Raw genomic sequence first — 18,930 nt, forward strand, 5'->3', positions numbered from 1 at the left:
ACAGGGGCACCTCTGACATGGAGCAGTGCTTGTTTTGGCCTTCAATCTCAGTGTGACTGGGCAGATGGGGGTAGCCCAAATTCATTTTCACTTGGGGACCAGCTCACTGGCTCCTTCAAACCAGCTCCTGTGATCCTGCTTATTGGAGGATTCCTTGCTTTTCCCTCAAAGTGGCAGCTGGCCAGCAGCTCTGTGGAAGGTCATCCCCTGGAGACCACACCAGGACAGCTATTGCGTGATTCACTCAGGTTTTGTCTTATTGGTAGCCCTCATCTATCCTGCTCCAGGTGACCTTGGATGGAGTCATTCCTTATCTGCTTTGCAGACACAGCAATGTGCAGAGCAGGCAGTGCTCCTTGGGGGAAATCACTGTCTGCAAACCTTTCACTAAAGCTTTTTGCTTGGGTTTCAGGAGGCCCCACACACATGAGCAAACAGTCAGGTTCATCGGTGTCTGAGCGGGAACGGGAACGAGAGCGAGAACGGGAGAGGGAGCGGGAAAAATCCATCCTAGCATCCACCACAGTGGAGCATGCACCCATCTGGAGACCAGGTAGGCTGGGGAGAGCCTGGTGCCATATCTTGGGGCTCGTGCTACGTAGTGGTAGAGGTGGGGGCTATAAAACAAAGAGCTAAAGAAACTCCGTTGTGTTTTCTGCAGGTACAGAGCAGTCCAGCAGCCGTTCATCCTCACACTCTCACAGCCACCAGCACTCTCCTGTCTCACCCCGCACCCATGAGACCATCCAGCAGCGCCCCAGTGTGCTCCACAACACAAGCATGAAGATCATCTCCTCAGAGACCCCTACCCCTTCCGTCCTGCGGTACGTCACTTGCCCAGATGCCTGCCAGGCAGGGCTGAAAGCTGGGGCCCTGGGAACAGCACTCCCCTTTCTCCTTGTGCCTCTCTCATCTTTGCCTTATCTTTGTTTGCCTCTCAGATCCTCCTCCACCACTACCACATCACCAATCCGCTCCACTGCCTTCCCCTCAGCCTCCACCCTGCGCTCCTCCATCAGCACAGCAGACAGCTACACAGCCCCGTTGGACCCTGCCATCTTGCAGAAGGAGGCCTCAAGAGCACGAGAAGCCAAGGCAGAACGATCCCAGACTGACAACAACGTCTTCACCTCAAAGCTGCCCAGTGGGGCCAACCTTGAACAGTCGCCTTCACCCATTAAAGCCATGGAGTCAAGACCTTTACCTGCCTCTGGACCTGGTTCTTCTCATCACTATAGCAGAGGACAGGGGAAAAGCCAGCAGCACCATCACCCTCTGGACCAGCCACATGCAGCCGCGGGTCCCGAGCAGCACAGCAGAGAAAAGAGTCAAAGTAAACCCTTCTCAATGCAGGAACAGGAGCTCCGGGCACTTGGTAAGACCACCGCGACAGCAGCCAACTCCATAGATGTGATTGTCCTGCGCCAAATGTCTTGCAAAAAGGGGCAGCAAGAGAGAGGCTCACTGAGTAACAGCTCTGCTAGTGATGGTGAGAGGGGAGAGAGCTGTGGCCTGAAACTCATTTGATTTTCATGGTTTCTTATTTTGAGTTGTGCCTTTTTGGCTCTTGGCTTCATCAGCTCCCCGAGCGTGCTCATCCTTCTGCTTCCCAGTTGTTGTCTTATTCCGGGCTTGTTTTAAAGATCTTCCTTTCTCCCACCCTCTTACAGCTTTTCCCCTTGCCAAGTCCTGTTTTGCAAATGTTGCTCAGTTCCTGGTATTGCTGCTTCCAGACAATGGCAATTTGCTAATTCTGATTTCCCCATCGTCAGGAATTCCCAGGCAGTTGCTGGGGAGCAGTTGTGGGCAGTAAATCAAACAGGCAAAGTGCAGCTGTACTTGACACTGGTGAGACCGCACCTTGAATCCTGGGTTTGCTTTTGGACCCCTCATTCCAGTAAGGACACAGAGGTGCTGAGGCATGTCCAGAGAAAGGCAGTGAAGCTGGGGAAAGGTCTAGAGTGTACGTCTTGTGAGGAGCAGCTGAGCAAACTGGGGTTGTTTAGTCTGGAGAAGGAAGTTGAGGGAAGACCTTGCTCTCTACATCGCCCTGAAAGTAGGCTAGAGCAAGGTGGGTTTTGGTCTCTTCTCTCTAGTAATGAAAGATAGAATAAGAGGAAATGGCCCCAAGTTGTGACAGGTGAGGTTTAGATTGGACATCTTGAGAATTTCTTTCCTGCAAGAGTGCTCAGGCATTGGAACAGGCTGCCCGGGGAGGTGGTGGAGTCACCAGCCTCAGAGGTGTTCAAAAACGTGTAGACATGGCACTTTGGGACATGGTTTAGTGGGCATGGGAGTGTTGAGTTGCACTTGATGACCTTTGAAGTCTTTTCCAACCATAATGATCCTGTGGTTCTCTAAGGACTAGAAATGTGAGCAAGACAGAGCCATCAGACACCCACCTTTTTGCTTGTGTTCGTACCAGTGAGTGTGCAGGGGCTCAGAGGGCTTTGTTGGCTGCTGCATGATGCAGATCAAATGAGGTCTCTTCAATTGAGGTGATTTCACTCAGCATCCCAGTGCTGGGTGCTGCTCTAGAGGGCAACATGGACATGGCTGTCTAGGGATCACTCAGCCCAGCCATGCTCTGGAACAGACCACCAGAACCACCTGACAGCAATCATGTGTAGGACACTGGGATAAGTTTCTCCAGAAGAAAGTGCCAGAAAAGAGCTGGATTTAAGGTCTAGGTTGTTCTTGAAGGCACCAACATTCACCCAGAGCATTTGTCCAAGCTCCTACCAGCATGCAGGAGCAGCAGTCAACTCGTGGGGATTTGATAGATGCTTCAGCTTGATGCCTGGGCCATCAGGATTGGGGGTTGCTACCCTGCTGCGGGTTGCCTGCCAGGTTTGCAGGCAGTGGGTGGTTTCTAGGAATTGAGTGTTAGGAGAGTAAAGGTCTGTGGAGGCAAAAGTTGTGAGAGTTGCCAAATGTGCTTAGCTACAAGAAGCAGCGTGTGCCTCCTCCAGGATTTCCATCCTCCACCCCTCGTCTGTGAAAGCATAACCTGTCTGTACCTCAGGTTCCTCTCGCTGTTGAAGGATCGTGGCAGTACTTCATTCTGGCTCTGCCTGCTTTGATGCAGTTTGAGTCCATATAAGGGCCTTGACAGGCAAAGAAAGGTCAAGAAGCCTTTTAGTTCAAAAGTGATGTGAGTCCACTGCCTTTGGAGCAGGATCTGGAGGCTGCAGGGCATCATGCCCGGCTTTCAAGTCCTTATAGCTGGCCATGCTGAGCTTGAGGCTTTTCATTGGAAAGCACTTGAAGACTTCTTGTGTAGCCACTTCCACTGCTGTAGGGCATTGCTTTTCTCTCCTGTTACAGTCAAGGGTTTATTCTGGTGGAAAGTTGAGGGAACACGGTGTGAACCTTCAGGGGTTGAATTGGATTCCTGACTGGTGCTGAGTATCCAGCTCTGCAGGAACGGGACATCACCTCGTTATTGCAGCTATCACCACCACTGCACATCAGAAGTGGCTCTGGGGGGTCCCTGCAACATGACCTACCAGGTCTTCCCTCATCTTTTCTTGCCCCTTTTGCTGAACATGCGACTGCACCCACCATCCATGGTTGCCACAGCATCAGGGGAAAGCCAGGTGAGCTCCAGGGTTTAACTCCCTTCTCCCGTTTCCTTAGGCTTTCACGGAGGCTACAGCCCTGAGCAGATGGAAGCAGTGAGCCCTGTGAGCTCACCCAGCCTGTCCCATGAGAAGGGGGCCAAGCTGCTGCAGGATGCGGAGAAGGGACATGGGGAGCATGACCTGAGGCAGAAACAGCAAGGTGAGGGCAGTGCTGGCAGGCACATGAGAGCCCAAGCTGGCATGGTGGGGCTTTCCTCAGCCAGATTCCACTCAGATGCCCCAGTGTCATGCTGAGATGGCATTCAAGGAAGGGAACATAGATGTCATTTCACATCTGCTCTCTTCTTTGTCCCCACCCAGGCTCACTAAAGGCCTCAGCTCCTGAAGCAGCCCACCTGCAGCACCTCCGGCAGCCAGATGGCCCCCAGTGCCAGCCCCTGCAGTCCAGCCAGAGCATCAAGGGGATGAACCAGCGAGTGGTCACGCTGGCCCAGCACATCAGCGTAAGTAACCTTGATCTCACCTGCCTGATGGGGCTGCAGGGAGAAGGGGAAAGCCAATGTGAAACATAAGTGTGGTGCTGGACATGGTTTAGTGGTGGATTTGGCAGTCCTGAGTCCAACAGCTGGACTTTATGATCTGAAAGGTCTCATCCAACCTATGTGATTCTCTGACTCTTTGTCTGGTGAGGAAGGACTAGAAGCAGTGCTACAGATGCCAGCACCTCTGGTTGGGGGGTGGAGAAGGCAGGGTATCGGGTATGTTCAGCCCAAGTGTTTGCATCCCCATCAAGCTCATTTGAAGAGCTGCTGCAGGCAGGAGGCAGCAGTTACATTTCAGGGACAATTCCTTGCTGTTTACCCTGTCTTCTCTGAACCCAGCAAAGCCAGAGGTAGAAACCCAACACTGTTTTCTCCCTGCAGGAGGTGATCACACAGGACTACACACGCCATCACCCGCAGCAGCTCAACTCCCACATCCAGAGCCCAGTGTATTCCTTCCCTGGGGCTGCGTGCCCTGTGCTGGACCTGCGCCGCACCCCCAGCGAGGCCTATCTGCAGCAACAAGACCATGCAGCAGCCTCCAGGATCTCCCCACAGAATGAAGGTGGCAAAAGGTGAAGTCAAAGAGTCCAGACAAGTTTCTGCCCACCTGCTCCACCTGTGCCAAGTCTTGAGTTCAGGTGGACCAGGGCTACTTCAGGGCGAGGAGCTGGGCAAGTGTGCCCTTGGATACTTGGCAGCCCACTCAGGGGCTGCATAGAGCAGGCTGGCATTTGGCATTACTGAATTTGTGCTCCTCAGCTTGGTGCTTGTGTGGATTGCTTGCTTACACAGCCTGGAGTATTAAACTGCTTTCTAATCAGGGTGCTCTTCCGCTGTCACAGTGCCTCTTGCTATCCCTATCCTAGAGATGCTCTCTAGACCACTTAGAGTCCACACATTCTTCCCCTTCCCAATCTGGCTTGTATCACAGGGCAGTTTAGGTGGGAAAAGACCCTCTGAAGCAGGGTCAGCTGAAGCAGGTTGTCAGGGGTCAAAGTCAGTTGTGTTTTCAATATATCTACTTGTGGAGACTTCAGCAACGTTGTGGCCATCCCCATACAAGCAAGTGAGCATCCTCCCAGTAAAAAAGCCTTTTCCCAAGTTGGGGTGGAATTTCATGTGTTTTGATTTGTGCCCACTGCCTCTTGTCCTCCCACTGTCCTCATTTCTTGGTAGGTCGTGGTGCAGTGACCTTTCAGATCACAAGTGGTTCCAAAAAACCCAAAGCAACATGTTTTCCATTGGTTCAAAGTTAATTTTATCTTTCTCAGTGAATCAGAAGCTTGTCAGATACGTGCCCTGTCAAATGCAACTATTCATTTCAGGCTCTGCCGGGATTTCTTTTAAAGCCATTTTGAAATCCTCATGCTGATACCAGCACCAGGCAGGTTTGGGTGCTGTTTGGGTGCTATAAGAAAGCTGGGGAGGGAATTTTTGCAAGGGTTTGTAGTCATAGAACAGGAGGCAATGTCTTTGAGCTGGAAGAGGGGAGATTTAGACTGGAGATTAGGAAATTCTTTATGGTGAGGGTGGTGAGATACTGAAACAGGTTTCCCGTGGAAGCTGTGGATGTCCCCTCCCTGGAGGTGTTCATGGGCAGGTTGGGGAGAGCCTTGAGCAGCCTGGTCTAGTGAAAGGTGTTCCTGTCCATAGCAACGGGGTTGGAAATAGATGATCTTTAAGGTCCATTCTGTGATTCTACAAGTGCAAGGACAGTGTCTGTCCACCAACACCAACAGAGACCCAGACGTGGTATCTCCAAACTGATGGTTCCTTGTCTGCAAATGTGGTTATACTTCCCAGTTCTGCCTGGTCCTGGAGTTGGCTTTATAGCATGGAGAGAGAGAGCCCAGCCCTGGCCACCCAGCAGTGAAAGAAAAAAAGAGAGAAACCACAGAAAGAACAAAGACATAAATTCCCAGAACTCGCTGTGAGGAATTCCTCATGGACTTGAGCCTGGCCATCTCCCAGGCCCTGGGAGAGGCTGTGAGCAGGCATCATCAGAGAGCTGTGTTGATCCTTTCCAGTCTGCCCCAGTGTTGGACCCATCACTCACAGCAAGCAGGCCCCTGCACAGCCCCGGACAGAGTAGATGGGAGGTGGTGGTGGTGGCAGGTGCTGCTTTGCACGGTGCTCACAAATGAAATAGAGAAGCAAAAGCCTTGCCCCCAAAGGGTTAATGTCGCGGCCCTCTGCGTGGGTTGTGTCTCTGCCAGCCAGGAACACTTGGGCTGAGCCAGCAGGACTGGTCGGGTTGTCCCTCCTGAGCAGCTGTATCTGGGGCGGCTGCCGGCTGGCTCGCTGCCGGGAGCTCCGGGCCGCAGCTCGGTCCCGCTCTGCACGCCGCCTGCGGTGCGGAATGCCCGAGCTGTGCTCTTCCTCCGGCTCGCGTTAGAAGGCGGCGTAAGCCCACGGGGGTGGGGAAGGTTTGGCTTTTTTCCCTGCCATAGGATAGCTATTTTAGTCCTTCTGCCCGTCCGGACCCCGCTGCTGCGCACAGAGAGAGGATGTCGCAATAAAGCGATTGCATCTCCCCGCAGGTCCCCAGAGCAGAGCAAAGCCTCGGCCGGCAGCGGGTCGGACAACTGCATCGAGCCGGTCTCGCCACCAGACGGCGTAGCAGAGTCGGAGCACGCCAAGAGCGCCGCGTACCCGATCCTGTACCGCGAGGGCGAGCAGCTAGACCAGAGGTAACACCGGGGAAGGGACGGGGAGGGCAGTGTGCGGATGTCCCCGCACGCACCCTAGCCCCAGGCTGCTATTTTTGCATCCTAAAGCAATGTTACAGCTCAGGCTACTGTCGGTTTTGTCAGCTTTTCAGTGCTCTGTGGTGCATTTGTTTATTGGTAGGGCTTAGGGAGAAAGGCTGAAGATGCCAAATATCTCAGGAGCTCAGAGGCTAATTCTGAGAAGTTGCACTAAGGGAAGAGTCAATCTAGGTGGGACTGAGTGTCATGAGATGCTGGAACAGGTTGCCCGAAGAGGTGATGGATACCCCATCCCTAGAAATGTTCAAGGCCAGTTTGGTTTGGACCTGGTTTAGTCAAAGGTTTGGGGGGTCGGAACTAGATGATCTTTAAGGTGCCTCACAACCCAAACCATCCCATGATTCTGTGACTTTATGAATTGGATGATGCAGAGATTTCCAATGGTCTGCTTTTCAGGATGGGGTCCAAGTCCCCAGGAAACAACACTCAGCCTCCAGCTTTCTTCAGCAAGCTGACTGAGAGCAACTCTGCCATGGTGAAGTCCAAGAAACAGGAGATCATCAAGAAGCTCAGCACAACCAACAAAAATGAGACTGAGTACAGTAAGGACATGAGAAGGGGAACATGGGACACTGGAGGGGAAAAGAATCTTGAAAGTACATGGAGCAAAGGATTGGGGGATGGGTGCTGCTGTGTTAAGAGCCGTGAGCTCCTAGCCAGATCCTTCTGCATCATGCCATGGTTTGTTGGGAAGTGTGAGGTCCAAATGCTTCCTGAGATGAGCTGTGCTGGTGCCAGCAGCAGCTGTGTACAGCTGTGAGGGGCGATGGGAGGCTGTGCCACTCTTCCTCACCTTGCTCTGGGGCTGTCAATCTCACTGCACCAGGTAACCACAATAGGAAGGAAGTAATGAGCTAAGGATGGAAGAGACTTAAGAGCGATTGATGTTGTAATGAATGGCCAGCCAAGCTGAATCCTTCCTCCTTGAGATGCATCTCCTATCCAACGTTAAGCCCTACATCAATACTGGTGCAGCTCTGTAGAGCTAAACAGGCTGGCTTAGAGGAGAAATTCAGGCTGCTCATTCATTAAGCGCTAATCGAGCAGATAGGATCATAATTTAATTTAGCCCAGCGTTATACAGTCAGTACTAATTCAATTTGGATCCATCTTACAACAGCTGCATTGGATAAGAGGGACCAGGCTGTCTCATCCCCTGGATGATGTTACCATGAGCCAACAGTATTGTTATGCCCCTTTGGGGACATGTGGCTGAACCCTGTGACCTTCCACACTTTCGCTTATCAAGGGAAAATAGCTGGAAGTAGGAAACGCCTCTTATTTGATGAGCATTTCTGTTTTTCTTAGGGAAGTGATAGCCAAGTCAAACAGCTCAGCTAAGAGGGAAAATATTGATTTAACATTTCTCCTCCTTCTCCTTGCCCTCTCCACTGCCCAGACCCACTCCCTGGACAAGGGGATTTGAGCCTTTGGAAGTCTCTGAGGGTTTGACTTCACAGAGCTTGTGATCCAAAGGGCCGCAGGGAGGCAGGTCAACACCAAGCATGAAGACCTTGCCCTGGCTGTCTGGGCTCCGCTGTTCTGCCCTGTCCCAGCTGGTGAGGTGTGCCTGCTGTGGGTCTCCCAAAGGAGATGACTATTCCTGGTCCCTGCCAGCACCACAGACCCACCCTGGTTCCTGGGGGAAGTGGGCTGCTGCCAGGCTGGGTGCCGTGACAGACATAGCTAGCACAGGTTTCCTCCTGCTGCCAGCCTGCAGGTGCTGTTCTCCATACTGAAGAGCTTCTTTGTTTTCCTCCAGATGTTGGGCAGCCTGGGACAGAGATTTTCAATATGCCGGCGATTACTGGAGCAGGTAACTCTCCTGTGCCGTACCTCCTTCCCTACAGGCTCACAGCCACAGAGAGCTGGAGACTTGCTAGATTTAAGCATCTCACCGTGAGAGTGGTGAGAGCCTGGAATGGGTTGCCCAGGGAGGTGGTTGAGGTGTTTAAGGCCAGGCTGGATGAGGCTCTAGGCAGCCTGATCTAGGGTAGGGTGTCCCTGTCCATGGCAGGGGGGGTGGAACTAGATGATCTTTGTGGTCCCTTCCAACCCTGACTGATTCTATGATTCTGTGGTCTCCTCTTGGCCATGAGACCAAGCATAACAGCTGCTGGGAGGCTGTAGCCTCAGAACTCACCATAACTCCTTGCTCTGGAGTCGGATTCAGTGCAGTGTAATTCCTCGGAAAGCCTGGCAGAACTCGAGGTGAGAAGAGATTAGAAGTCAAGCAAGGGTTGGCCACCTGATGCCAACAGAGGGTTAAATTATAGCGGGGTGGACCTATACTTTGCAGACCACACCCTGCTCCTGGTGGGACTTTGATGTTGCCCATGGATGGGTTGGAGGGCAGCAACAAAAAGGGACATGAGCTGGAGCACAGGAGTGCTCAGTCCTCCAGTTGCTTACAGCTTGGGTTGACTCCAGTTTCTCAGGAGCTGGGAGGAAGCATTCAATTGGTGGCCCAGTCTGGCCATGGCTGTCTAACCAGTGCCACACAGAAGAACTGTTTGGGCAGGACCACTTGGACTTCTGCATGAGCAGAAACTTAGGCAGGTGGAGGGTTTCAGGCCCAAAGGTCAGTTCTGAAGGAACAGTTTTGGTGGTGGTGATCTGAGCCCTGCTGCAGGCAGCTATGGTGGGCTTTAGCCAGTCCCTGGCCCTAACCAGCATGAGCTGGGAGTTGCTGAGTAACACCTGGGATGGTCCACTAAACCCCCAGAGAGCCTCCCTGTGCTCAGGGAGAAAGAATGCTGGATCCCCTGGACACCCACAGATATGTTTGCTGTGCTGAGCCTGAAGACCGCCATGCAGGAGCTGAAATTGTGGTTTAGGGACACTGCACCCTCCCCAGATCTGCTAGGCCCATGGCTGTCATCCTGACTGGAAAAGCAGGAGAGGGAGCAGCTTAAAGGATGGGATTTTGGCAAGGAGAGACAGAAAGCAGCCCTGTGGAGCTGGATGTCTGGTGTGGGCTTCCCCAGCTCAGGACAGAGACCAGTCCGAGGGAGAAAGACAGCGTGAAGGCTGTGGATCGGTTCCCTCCTGCTGCAGCCATGTTCAGGTGGGCTCTCCAATGAAAGAAACAACCCCCTCTGAGGATTGATACTTGGCTGATTAAATATTGATGCTCTCCTGCAGCAGGAATGCCTTTGGGTTGGTACTTGTAAGGAGGAGGAATGGCAGCTTTACCACAGCCAAGAGAAGGAGGTGCTGTGCGTGCAGACTTGGTGTGTGGTAGGAGGACCAGGCAGAGTGTCAGTGGTATAAGACCACTCACCAGTACAAATGTGTTTGGAGAAGGATCCAGCTCATGTCAGCAGCTGGGATGAGGTGTAACCAGATGGGACTTGAAGGTCCACCATAGACAACAACTGGGGAGGGTAGGGCCCAGCCTCCTGAAAGCATCCCCTGGTTCAAGCTGCTCCTGCTGTGCTGGAGGGAGGTGTGAAAGACAGAGCAAAAGGAGCTGAAGGCCAGGATCTGGCCGGAAGGGGACTGGGAGAGACTCTGTCCCATTACAGAAAGACAAAGAACCTGAGGTCCCTCCTTTTCGGGGCCCAGGGGCAGCGATCCCAGTGTGAACTCCCCCAGGATGGGGTGAGCTGGGAGGGGGCTGCCAGAGGGGCTTCCTTGCTGGGCTGCTGTTTGTGTCTGTATTTTGCCCTTGCTTGTTCCCTGTATCTGCCACCTTGGGAATGACAGTGGCATGGCTGAGCCCTCTGGTCCCTGTGCGGTGCTGCACCATAACTGCATGGCTTGAGACTCACAACCACGCCGGCACCACTTTGCCTCTGCATCCTGTCCCATAGCCATGGCTCGACCTGGAGGGGTCCATCATGGGGACCCAGCCTGGCAGGGGGAAGGGAGCGGGCTGGGGCAGGGGGCTTGCAATGAGCTCGAGGAGAAACAGAATAACTCCCCACCCTCTCCCCAGTGTAGCCCATCCTCGTACAGGCAGCACTTGTCTGGGTATTGCCTATGGGCCACCTCTCATGCCAGGACCAAATCCAGGCTCTTCTTTCTAATCAGCAGTTTTTGTGGGGTTCTCTCTCTTCCTTCCCTGACTTTTCCTCCATGGGAAACTGCCCCAGCTTCCAAATTCCTGACACACTGACTTGATCTGTGTGCACCCATATGAACCCCACATCCAGGTGACTCTTCTGCCCCCATGCCAAGCCTGGCAGGGTTGGGGGCATAGCTCCCCCATCTTGCACAACAACCTACCCCCCATCTCCATCCTCCAAGCCCTTATGCCCAGAGAATCTTGCCTGCCTGCAGCACCTCAGAAACCCAGATCCTGCAGTAAATCCCACCCCACCACCAGCCCCTGCCAAGCCCTGGGGCGGGATGGAGCGGGGAGGAGGATGGGTGCATTGCAGCGCTTTAAAGAACAAGATGACAAAGTTTGTTGCTTTGCGAGAATGTGCTGACTGTTTGTTTCTTCCCTTCTCCCTTGTCTCCTTTCTCCCCTTTCCCCGTCCCCTCCCATCTTTCTTCTCATTTGGCTCCCCCCCATCCCCTCTCTCCTCCCCTTCCCGTATCTCCCAGGGCTAATCAGTTGTAGGAGCCAGTCGGTCCAAGAGAATTCCAGTACCAACATGGGGTTGGAGGCAATAATTAGGAAAGCCCTAATGGGTAAATATGACGAGCAGTGGGAAGAGCGCTCACCTCTCAGTGCCAATGCTTTTAACTCTCTGAATGCCAGTGCAAGCCTGCCCGCTGCTATGCCCATAACTCCTGCTGATGGACGAAACGAGGACGTGCGCTCCTTGCCAGGTCTGCAGCCCTCTCCACCTTTGCTCTCTCTGTGTTATTAATTCTCAGCCTTTGTATTTCCCCTTTTGCGGGTGGATTTATTCCCCCTCCCTCCCCTTTTTGTTCATTTTGGTTTTCTTTTCTCCCCTCCCTCCCCTAGCTTTGAGCTTTGTAAATCTGCTGATTAATCCTGGTCTTGTTTGATGTTAATTTAATAGTCTCAGAAGGTGCTGTTGCTTTCTCTAAATCACTGACCGTGCTCCTTTCCCCATTTGATGGGATTTAATATCTCCTTTTCCTTTTATTTATTTATTTACACAATGGAAAGGTTTATGGCGGGTGGGGAACCCCCACCCAAATCCAGAAACTGAACTAGCCCCACCCCCACCCCAGAACTATAAACCCCAGTCAGGAACACTGCTCCCGAAACGGGAAGGTGCTGAAAAGGGCTGGCTTGGGCAGACATGGAGCAGAATGGCCTTTCCCTTCCCTGTCCGGGCAAGCTGCAGCCTGGGTGAAAGGTTGGGTGGGATCTGGGGAGGTGTCTGGAGCAAGAGGGAGAGCTTAAGGGAGCTATAAGTGATAGACTGGGGATGCCTTCAGAGAGCAGGGCTGGAGCAAGCTGCCCTGGCAGGGCTGGCAAAGCTGGCTGGGCACCATGATGTGGGCTGCCCAGCTTTGGGGGAGGTTTGAGCAGAGACAGGAAGGTTATTTTGGACATCCCCAGAGGAGGGATATGGGATGGCTGGGATGTCTCCCATACACCTGCAAGGGCTGATTGCCTCTTGCAAGCATCATGTGCAGAGCATGGGACTCACCCTTGGCAGTCTGGGCACAGAGGCCCCCAGGCTGAGCAGCAGGGTCCTGGATGCACAAACATACCTTCCCCTGGGTCAGCTTGGACCAGACACTCTTCAGCTTCTGGCAGAAAATCTTTTCTGGCTCCTGTGTGAAACCAGCAGCTTCTTCCAGCCACACTTCCACAGGGACAGGCAGGTTGGGTGGGATGCAGAGCTTGCCCATTCCTCCCACTTTGGGAGTTCCCCCCTGGTTTAGCCAAGTTGACCTACCCACGTGTCCTTTTTGGCTTTAAAGCTTTTAAAAACTGACCAAACATCATCAGGGATGTGGCTGTGAGAATGGATTAAAGACCATCCCGGCCATGGAGACTGTGGAAATGGGGAACATTCTCCAGGCTCCAGCACCCACAGAGCTCCAGAGGTCCCTGCCATCCAGCTGTGCAATGGCACATGGAGCTCCAGTGCTGCAGCTTGTTTGTGGTCTGAGCCATGAGCTGCCTTGGGAGTGGATCCTGCAGAGGAACAGCCAGGCCAAAGTCACCTAGCAGCTCCTGCCACAGATCCACACCATGAGACAGTTGATAGCATCAGCCCACAAAACAGAAAGTAGGCAGGAGGGGACAAAGACCCTCTTTGACCCACCATGGCTGCCCTCCCACCCCACAGCAGAGAGCTCACCTTATCACCCTTCCCTCCCATGGTGCCAGCAGCCTTGGGGTGAGCTTTACTCCTGTCATGAGCTATTTTTGCAAGCTCTTCCAAGAGAAGCGCTGGGTACCCGCACCCCTCCCTGAGCCCCCTCCCCCCCCGCGTCGAGCTGGGTGACAAGCTGGCATCTCTCGTTGCAGGAGGAGGGGGGAAGCCAAAGATCGCTGCCAGGCCCAACAGCCGCAAGGCCAAGTCCCCGGCGCCAGGCCTGTCCTCGGGCGAGCGGCCACCCTCCGTCTCCTCGGTGCACTCGGAGGGGGACTGCAACCGGAGGACGCCCCTCACCAACCGCGTCTGGGAGGACAGGCCGTCGTCTGCAGGTAAGGGCTGGGGGGAATGTGTCCCCCACTTGGCCGTGCCCCACTCAGGCTGCAGAGGGTCAGCCACTCCCTTGATGTTGACTCTGCTTCTTCCTCCCTGCACAGGTTCGACGCCGTTCCCCTACAACCCCCTCACCATGCGGCTACCCAGCGGGGTGGTGACTGCAGCCCCTGCTGCCCCCCTGCCACAGGGGACCCCTGGCAGCCAGCACCACGCCTGGGATGAGGAGCCCAAGCCTCTGCTGTGCTCCCAGTACGAAACCCTTTCGGACAGTGAATGAAGCAAGCCAGGGGCAGGGAGACGGCGACCAAACCCAGGGCACGGGGAGCGAGTGACATGCTCGGGGTGAGCGCCCGCCCACCACCCCGGCCCCGCCGGCTCTCATGAGCGAAGATGCAGGAGCAGAGCTGGTTTATTTTTTCCTTTTCCTTTCTTTTTTTCCCTTCCCCTCCCAACCAGCCAGTTTGGGGGGATGGGTTATTTTTTTTCCTTTTTCAGTTGGTCTATTTGTTTTTCCTTTCTCAACATCTGGAAATTTCTGCATCCTCTTCGGTCTGAAGAAAAGAAAAGAAAAAAGCCTTAACAAGACAAAATCCAAGGAACCCATCTTCGATCTTGGCAGCCTGGCAGGGTGATGACCCCCGTGCTCGAGAGGGACTGTGAGCAGCCACACGCCCAAGGCGCACCCAGCCCGGGGCCGCGCACACTCGGACGCTCCATCAGCGCGCTCCTGCAGAGTCGAGTGAGGGGCCCTGGGATGCTCCCCTGCATCCCAGCCGTGGGGCTGTGCCACAGGAGTGCAAAACCTTGAGCGGGTTTGAGAAAAGCAAAACCAGAAGAATTCAGTGGTGAAAGAGGATGGACCTGCCCCGGTTTGGTTCCCCACAGCTGATGGAAAGGGCTGGTTGCCCTTCATGCCGATGCCTCAGTTCTGGAGCAATCTCAGCAGGCTTTGAAGGTGTCTGGGACAAGTGGGCAGGGGAGAGGGAGCAAAGAGCTATTTCTTATAAAAAAAACTAAAAAACAAACAAAAAAAACCCCCTCCTGATCCCTTCGGTGGAAGCGATCCTAGGCTGAAATCGGAGCGGGCAGGGATGTGTCCGGGCTGGTTCGCGCACTGCCCGCGGAGGGGCTCGGTTGCTTTAAGTGCATTGTTTTCTGAATGGAGAGAAACGGCAATTGTAAATTGTATTGGTCTACAGGGTATATTTTTGATACCTTCAGTGAATTAATGTCAATATTTTACGCAAGGAAGGACTCAAACAAACCACAGTGTTACATGCTGTAAAAGCGGTTCCGTTCTTACCGCGCGGGCTTCGATGCGTTTGTCCGTTGTAGGGAAGGGTGTCCAAACAAAGCGAGGTGACGAGGATCCAGCGGAGTTGTCTGTAGGTCAGGCGAATGTATGAACTTAGCTTGAAAACAAACAAACAAAACCAACAAAATCTTGCCATGGTTGCAGGCCCCCCCCCTACCTTTACCCTCCCCGTGACACACACCTTTGCTGACTCAGCAGGAATCGTTCGGTGGTTGATTCTCCAGAGCCCTCGGAGCTGGCCGGGCACAGCGGGCAGGAGGCCACGTGGCAGGGAGCTCACAGGAAACTTTAAACGGGAAAGAAAACAGAGAGAGAGAGAAAGAAACCAAAAGTTTGTATTGTATTTTTGTGCTACACACGAATGCTCCACTTTGCATTATTTTTTTTTCATTCCATGACGTCAGCTCATATCTGCAGTTACATCGTTCAAAGAACAAAGATATTAGGGACTTTTTTTTTTTTTTTTTCATTCACTTCTGCTTTCTGGCTCTGGGGGGGGGAGGATGGGGAAAAACCAACAACAGAGATAAAAAAAAATAACCAAAAAAAAAAAAAAAAAAAGAAAAAAAAAGAAAGAAAAAAAAAGAAGTATTAAGTGCTTTGCATTCTATACGCTAGAGGAACCCAGAGCACGGCACAAGAGACTCTGCTGCCTCCCAGCTGCTCCCAGCGGGCAGCCAGCTCCCGGCAGCCCCTCGCATCCGACGCGCGGTCCAGCGGCGAGGCCAGCGCCGGCACTTTCCCCGCGGAGCTTTCCTTTTCCCCCCTGCAACGTTCCCAGGTTGATTGTGATTTCAAAGCAAAGAGAATGACGGTGTTTGTTGGTTGGGGGCGGGGGTTGGGTTTATGGGTTTGGTTTTGGGTTGATTTTTTTTTTCCCCTTTGTGTTGGGATTTTGTTGTTACTGTTGTTGGGGTTTTTTTTTGGGGGGGGTGTTTTGTTTTTTTTACAGTGTACAGGTTTTTAATGTCCATCGATGTTTGTGTCTTTTCTGTTGTGCTTTTTTTTTTTTTTTTGGCCTTTTTTTTAATTATTATTATTAAGAGAAAAGAAAAAAAACAAACAACAAAACACTGAGACAATGCACAAGCACTGTGGAAGTCTTTCCGTTCCCAGGTTACTGCTGCTGGTGTCTCCGTGGCTCTGAGATGTAAAAAGCACCAGAGCTGCTCTCTGGGCTGAAGGCTATTAAAGTGTTGCAGATTTTGCTGGGGAGAAGAAAAAAAAAAGCAGTCCAGGTCTGGCCCCTCTTCAAAGCTGCCTCCTTACCCTATTCGGAACAAAAGAGCGAAAAAAAGTAAACCCACAACAAAGAATAAAGTTCCCACTTGGCACAGTAGCAATACTGTGTGCTGCTTTGGTGTCTCCAGATGTCCAGGAAGGTGCTGGTGGAAGGTGGCTGTGGTGGTCACAGCCCTGTCGAGCAGCATCGCAGACCCTGCACCCAGATGCTGTCGCCATGCAGGGACCCTGTTGTGGGCTGAGATGTGGGGAGAGGGTGGAGAGAAGCCCCTCAGCTGAGCTGCTGCTCGTGGGGGCTGCACCAGGCCTTGGCTTTCGCTGTGGCTCGCTCTTGCTGGTGGCACCCACAGTATGCTGGGGATGGAGATGCTGAGCCGGCATTGGGGTTCCTCACCACGTGAGCATCCTGTGCTGATCCCATGTGCTGCGTGCAGATGGGTGTCAGGACATGGGGAAAGGCCATGGGCTCCATCTGGGAGATGTGCAGCCATGTTCTCATCAGCCTGACTGGAGCATGGTTGGATTGTCCTCCCTGTTAAAGGCCACACAGCAGCACCCACACCACAGCCAATGCCTGAAGCCATGGCCTGGAGGGTGGCAACCCCATAAAAGTGTTTCTCTTTTCCTCTTGTTTCCACCAGGTCTTCAGTGTGTGCAGTGTGTGGGGTAAAGCTGGTAGGGCTGTCCAGGAGCCCACAGCATGGCTGATCCCTGGAGCTGTCCCGTGAGGGCGTCAGAAGAGATTTCAGATGTTTGTGAGGTTGTTCTAGTCCTTTCGGGGTTTATGATTTGCAGGAGGGGAATGTTCTGCCAGACTGGGAGGACATGGAGATGCTGGGGAGACATCAGTGACCCCTAGCTGCTGTGGAGCTCCAGCAGCCTCACAGCCCTGCTCAGGGAGACCCTTTGATATCTCTCGAATGGGGAATAGGACACATCACTGATGTCTCTGCCTCTGTGCAAGAACTTGGGCCCCAGCTGTGCCTCGTGTCCCAGTCATACCAGGACAGCCTGCCCTGGGAGGAGAGCAGCTCAGGGGGCTGAGGCTGGCCATGGCAGGGGCAGGTGGGGTTTGCTCCAGCAGGATCCTACTGTGCCATGGCACAGCTTGGTTTTGGTGCTTTCTTTCTTGCTGGATCTCCATCCTCCGTCTCCCTGTGCCACATCCCTGCACAGACCCTCCTGTCCCCTCAGTGCATCCCCACAGCAGTGGGAACAGTGACAAGACATAGTGGGGACACGCAGGGCAGCAGCAACTCCTGTTGGGGAGCTTTGCACCACCTTTGCCAGAACAGGGGGCATCGTCCTTTTGCAGAGTAATTAACTTGGGTCAAATCAATGAGGTGGCAGCAGGAGACTCACAGCTGCTCAGTGGAGATGTCCATGGGGGCTGCTGCAGGATGATGTTTCCCTGTCCCAAGTTCCCCTTCTCAAGCCCAGGCTGAGGGGAGCATGTTCTTGAGAGAGAAAGAAAGGGTTGCTGCTCCTGCAAGTCATGGTGCTCCCCATGTTCTATCCTGCTCTGGCCCTGGTGGGACGGAAGCATCCCTGAGCACCGCAAAACCTCGTGGCAGAGTCCTTGGCACCTCCTTATGCTGTGGTTGTACAACCAGGAGAAAGTCATGTGAAACTATTGAAAAAAACCCACCCCAAGTTTTAAGTTGACGTTCACCAATTTTGTAACTTGTACAAAGAGGCAAATTACAGGACAATTTATGGCTTGAACTGTACCAAGGGGGAGATTATCTTTCATACACCAACCTGTGCATAGCTGGTTTGGAGTGAGCTGTGTAGTAGTGGGGGCTGTACAGAGAAACCACCAGGTGTAAATATTTCCACAGCTTGCTCGAGTTGGGGGGGGGTTATCTGCTCAAGTTGAAGGGGTTTGTTCGCTGTTACTTTGCTCGGCGTGCCCACCAGCAGGCGGTGTGGGTAGCAGTGTCCCAACACTGCCTTACTGGTTAAACAATAAAAAAGAAGCAAACCAACCAACCCAAACCCAAACCACGCTTTTTTGGCAGCAAAATGCAGTGCTCCTGCCTGTTCGTGCGTGTGAGCTCAGGTAGGGCTCATGGGGCAGCCACAGGGGGAGTGGGATGGTGAGGGAGGTGCAGGGCAGGTTGGGGGTGTCTGTGGCAAAATGGGCTAAGAGAGGTGTGGCAAAAGAATTGGTGGCAGCAGTGCCCCAAGGTATGTGGCTTACTGGTATCAGGGCTGGCCAACGTGGCCCCTGGTGTCACTGCTGGGTTGGTCTAGGTGGGGGAAATCTGTGTGCTCCTGGGCTGTGCTGCGACCCTCCCGTGGCACCACTGGTGATGGGGACGGGTGGATGGGAGCCCCTTGGCCTGTGATGAGCTTGCTGGCTGAAGTATGGCAAGATATGACACCTAAAGCTCAAGAGATTGGCGCTCTGGCCAAATCACAGCCTCCCTCCTTACCCCAGTCTCCCCATCTGCAGGAAGGGCTTGCACCCCTGCACTGCTTTCTGACCAACTGGTGGCCAAGAACTGCTGCACATGATGTTTGGGTTGTCTGTGGTCACTAAGGGCACCCAAGAGCAGCTGTGGGACCATGCACCCCATAGCTAAATACCCCCCTACAAGAGAGAACTGCATCTGGCAGTGCTGACAGGAGCGATGCTGGAGCACACCTTGGCTTCCTTCTCTGTGACCAGCAGCCAGAGAGAACCTTGTTCAACTGTGATTGAATTGAAAAATTACATTTCATTTGACTGAATTTAAACAGATATTCTGGCAGTGGATAATCCCTCACAAGCTTTTTAGGAAGGTATTAGGGAGGCTAATTAGCCACTACCTAATGAAGAACCAAAACAGAAGCCTTGGCATCTCTTTGCAGGTCTAAATTGCTTCGTCTCTGACATCT

General features: G+C 53.2%; 1 protein-coding gene across 15 annotated transcripts in view; it reads left to right on the top strand.

The window, feature by feature from the left end:
• NCOR2 (nuclear receptor corepressor 2) overlaps positions 1 to 18,039 on the top strand; it is a 264,994-nt gene extending 246,955 nt beyond the window's left edge. For 12 of the 15 annotated variants that reach the window (XM_064168689.1, XM_064168685.1, XM_064168690.1 and 9 more), the window contains 12 exons: positions 413 to 553; positions 662 to 824; positions 942 to 1,375; positions 3,640 to 3,783; positions 3,945 to 4,087; positions 4,508 to 4,701; positions 6,670 to 6,819; positions 7,294 to 7,439; positions 8,660 to 8,713; positions 11,452 to 11,679; positions 13,307 to 13,486; positions 13,592 to 18,039. In XM_064168689.1, coding sequence (XP_064024759.1) covers positions 413 to 553; positions 662 to 824; positions 942 to 1,375; positions 3,640 to 3,783; positions 3,945 to 4,087; positions 4,508 to 4,701; positions 6,670 to 6,819; positions 7,294 to 7,439; positions 8,660 to 8,713; positions 11,452 to 11,679; positions 13,307 to 13,486; positions 13,592 to 13,767 — 2,153 coding nt within the window. In that variant the 3' untranslated portion in view covers positions 13,768 to 18,039. The remainder of the gene's footprint in view (positions 1 to 412; positions 554 to 661; positions 825 to 941; positions 1,376 to 3,639; positions 3,784 to 3,944; positions 4,088 to 4,507; positions 4,702 to 6,669; positions 6,820 to 7,293; positions 7,440 to 8,659; positions 8,714 to 11,451; positions 11,680 to 13,306; positions 13,487 to 13,591) is intronic. The other 3 variants (XM_064168698.1, XM_064168699.1, XM_064168700.1) reach the window with 1 other exon arrangement.
• Positions 18,040 to 18,930: the final 891 nt, after the last annotated feature.

The sequence above is a fragment of the Pogoniulus pusillus genome, chromosome 30 (assembly GCF_015220805.1).
Source record: "Pogoniulus pusillus isolate bPogPus1 chromosome 30, bPogPus1.pri, whole genome shotgun sequence".
NCBI lineage: Eukaryota > Metazoa > Chordata > Aves > Piciformes > Lybiidae > Pogoniulus > Pogoniulus pusillus.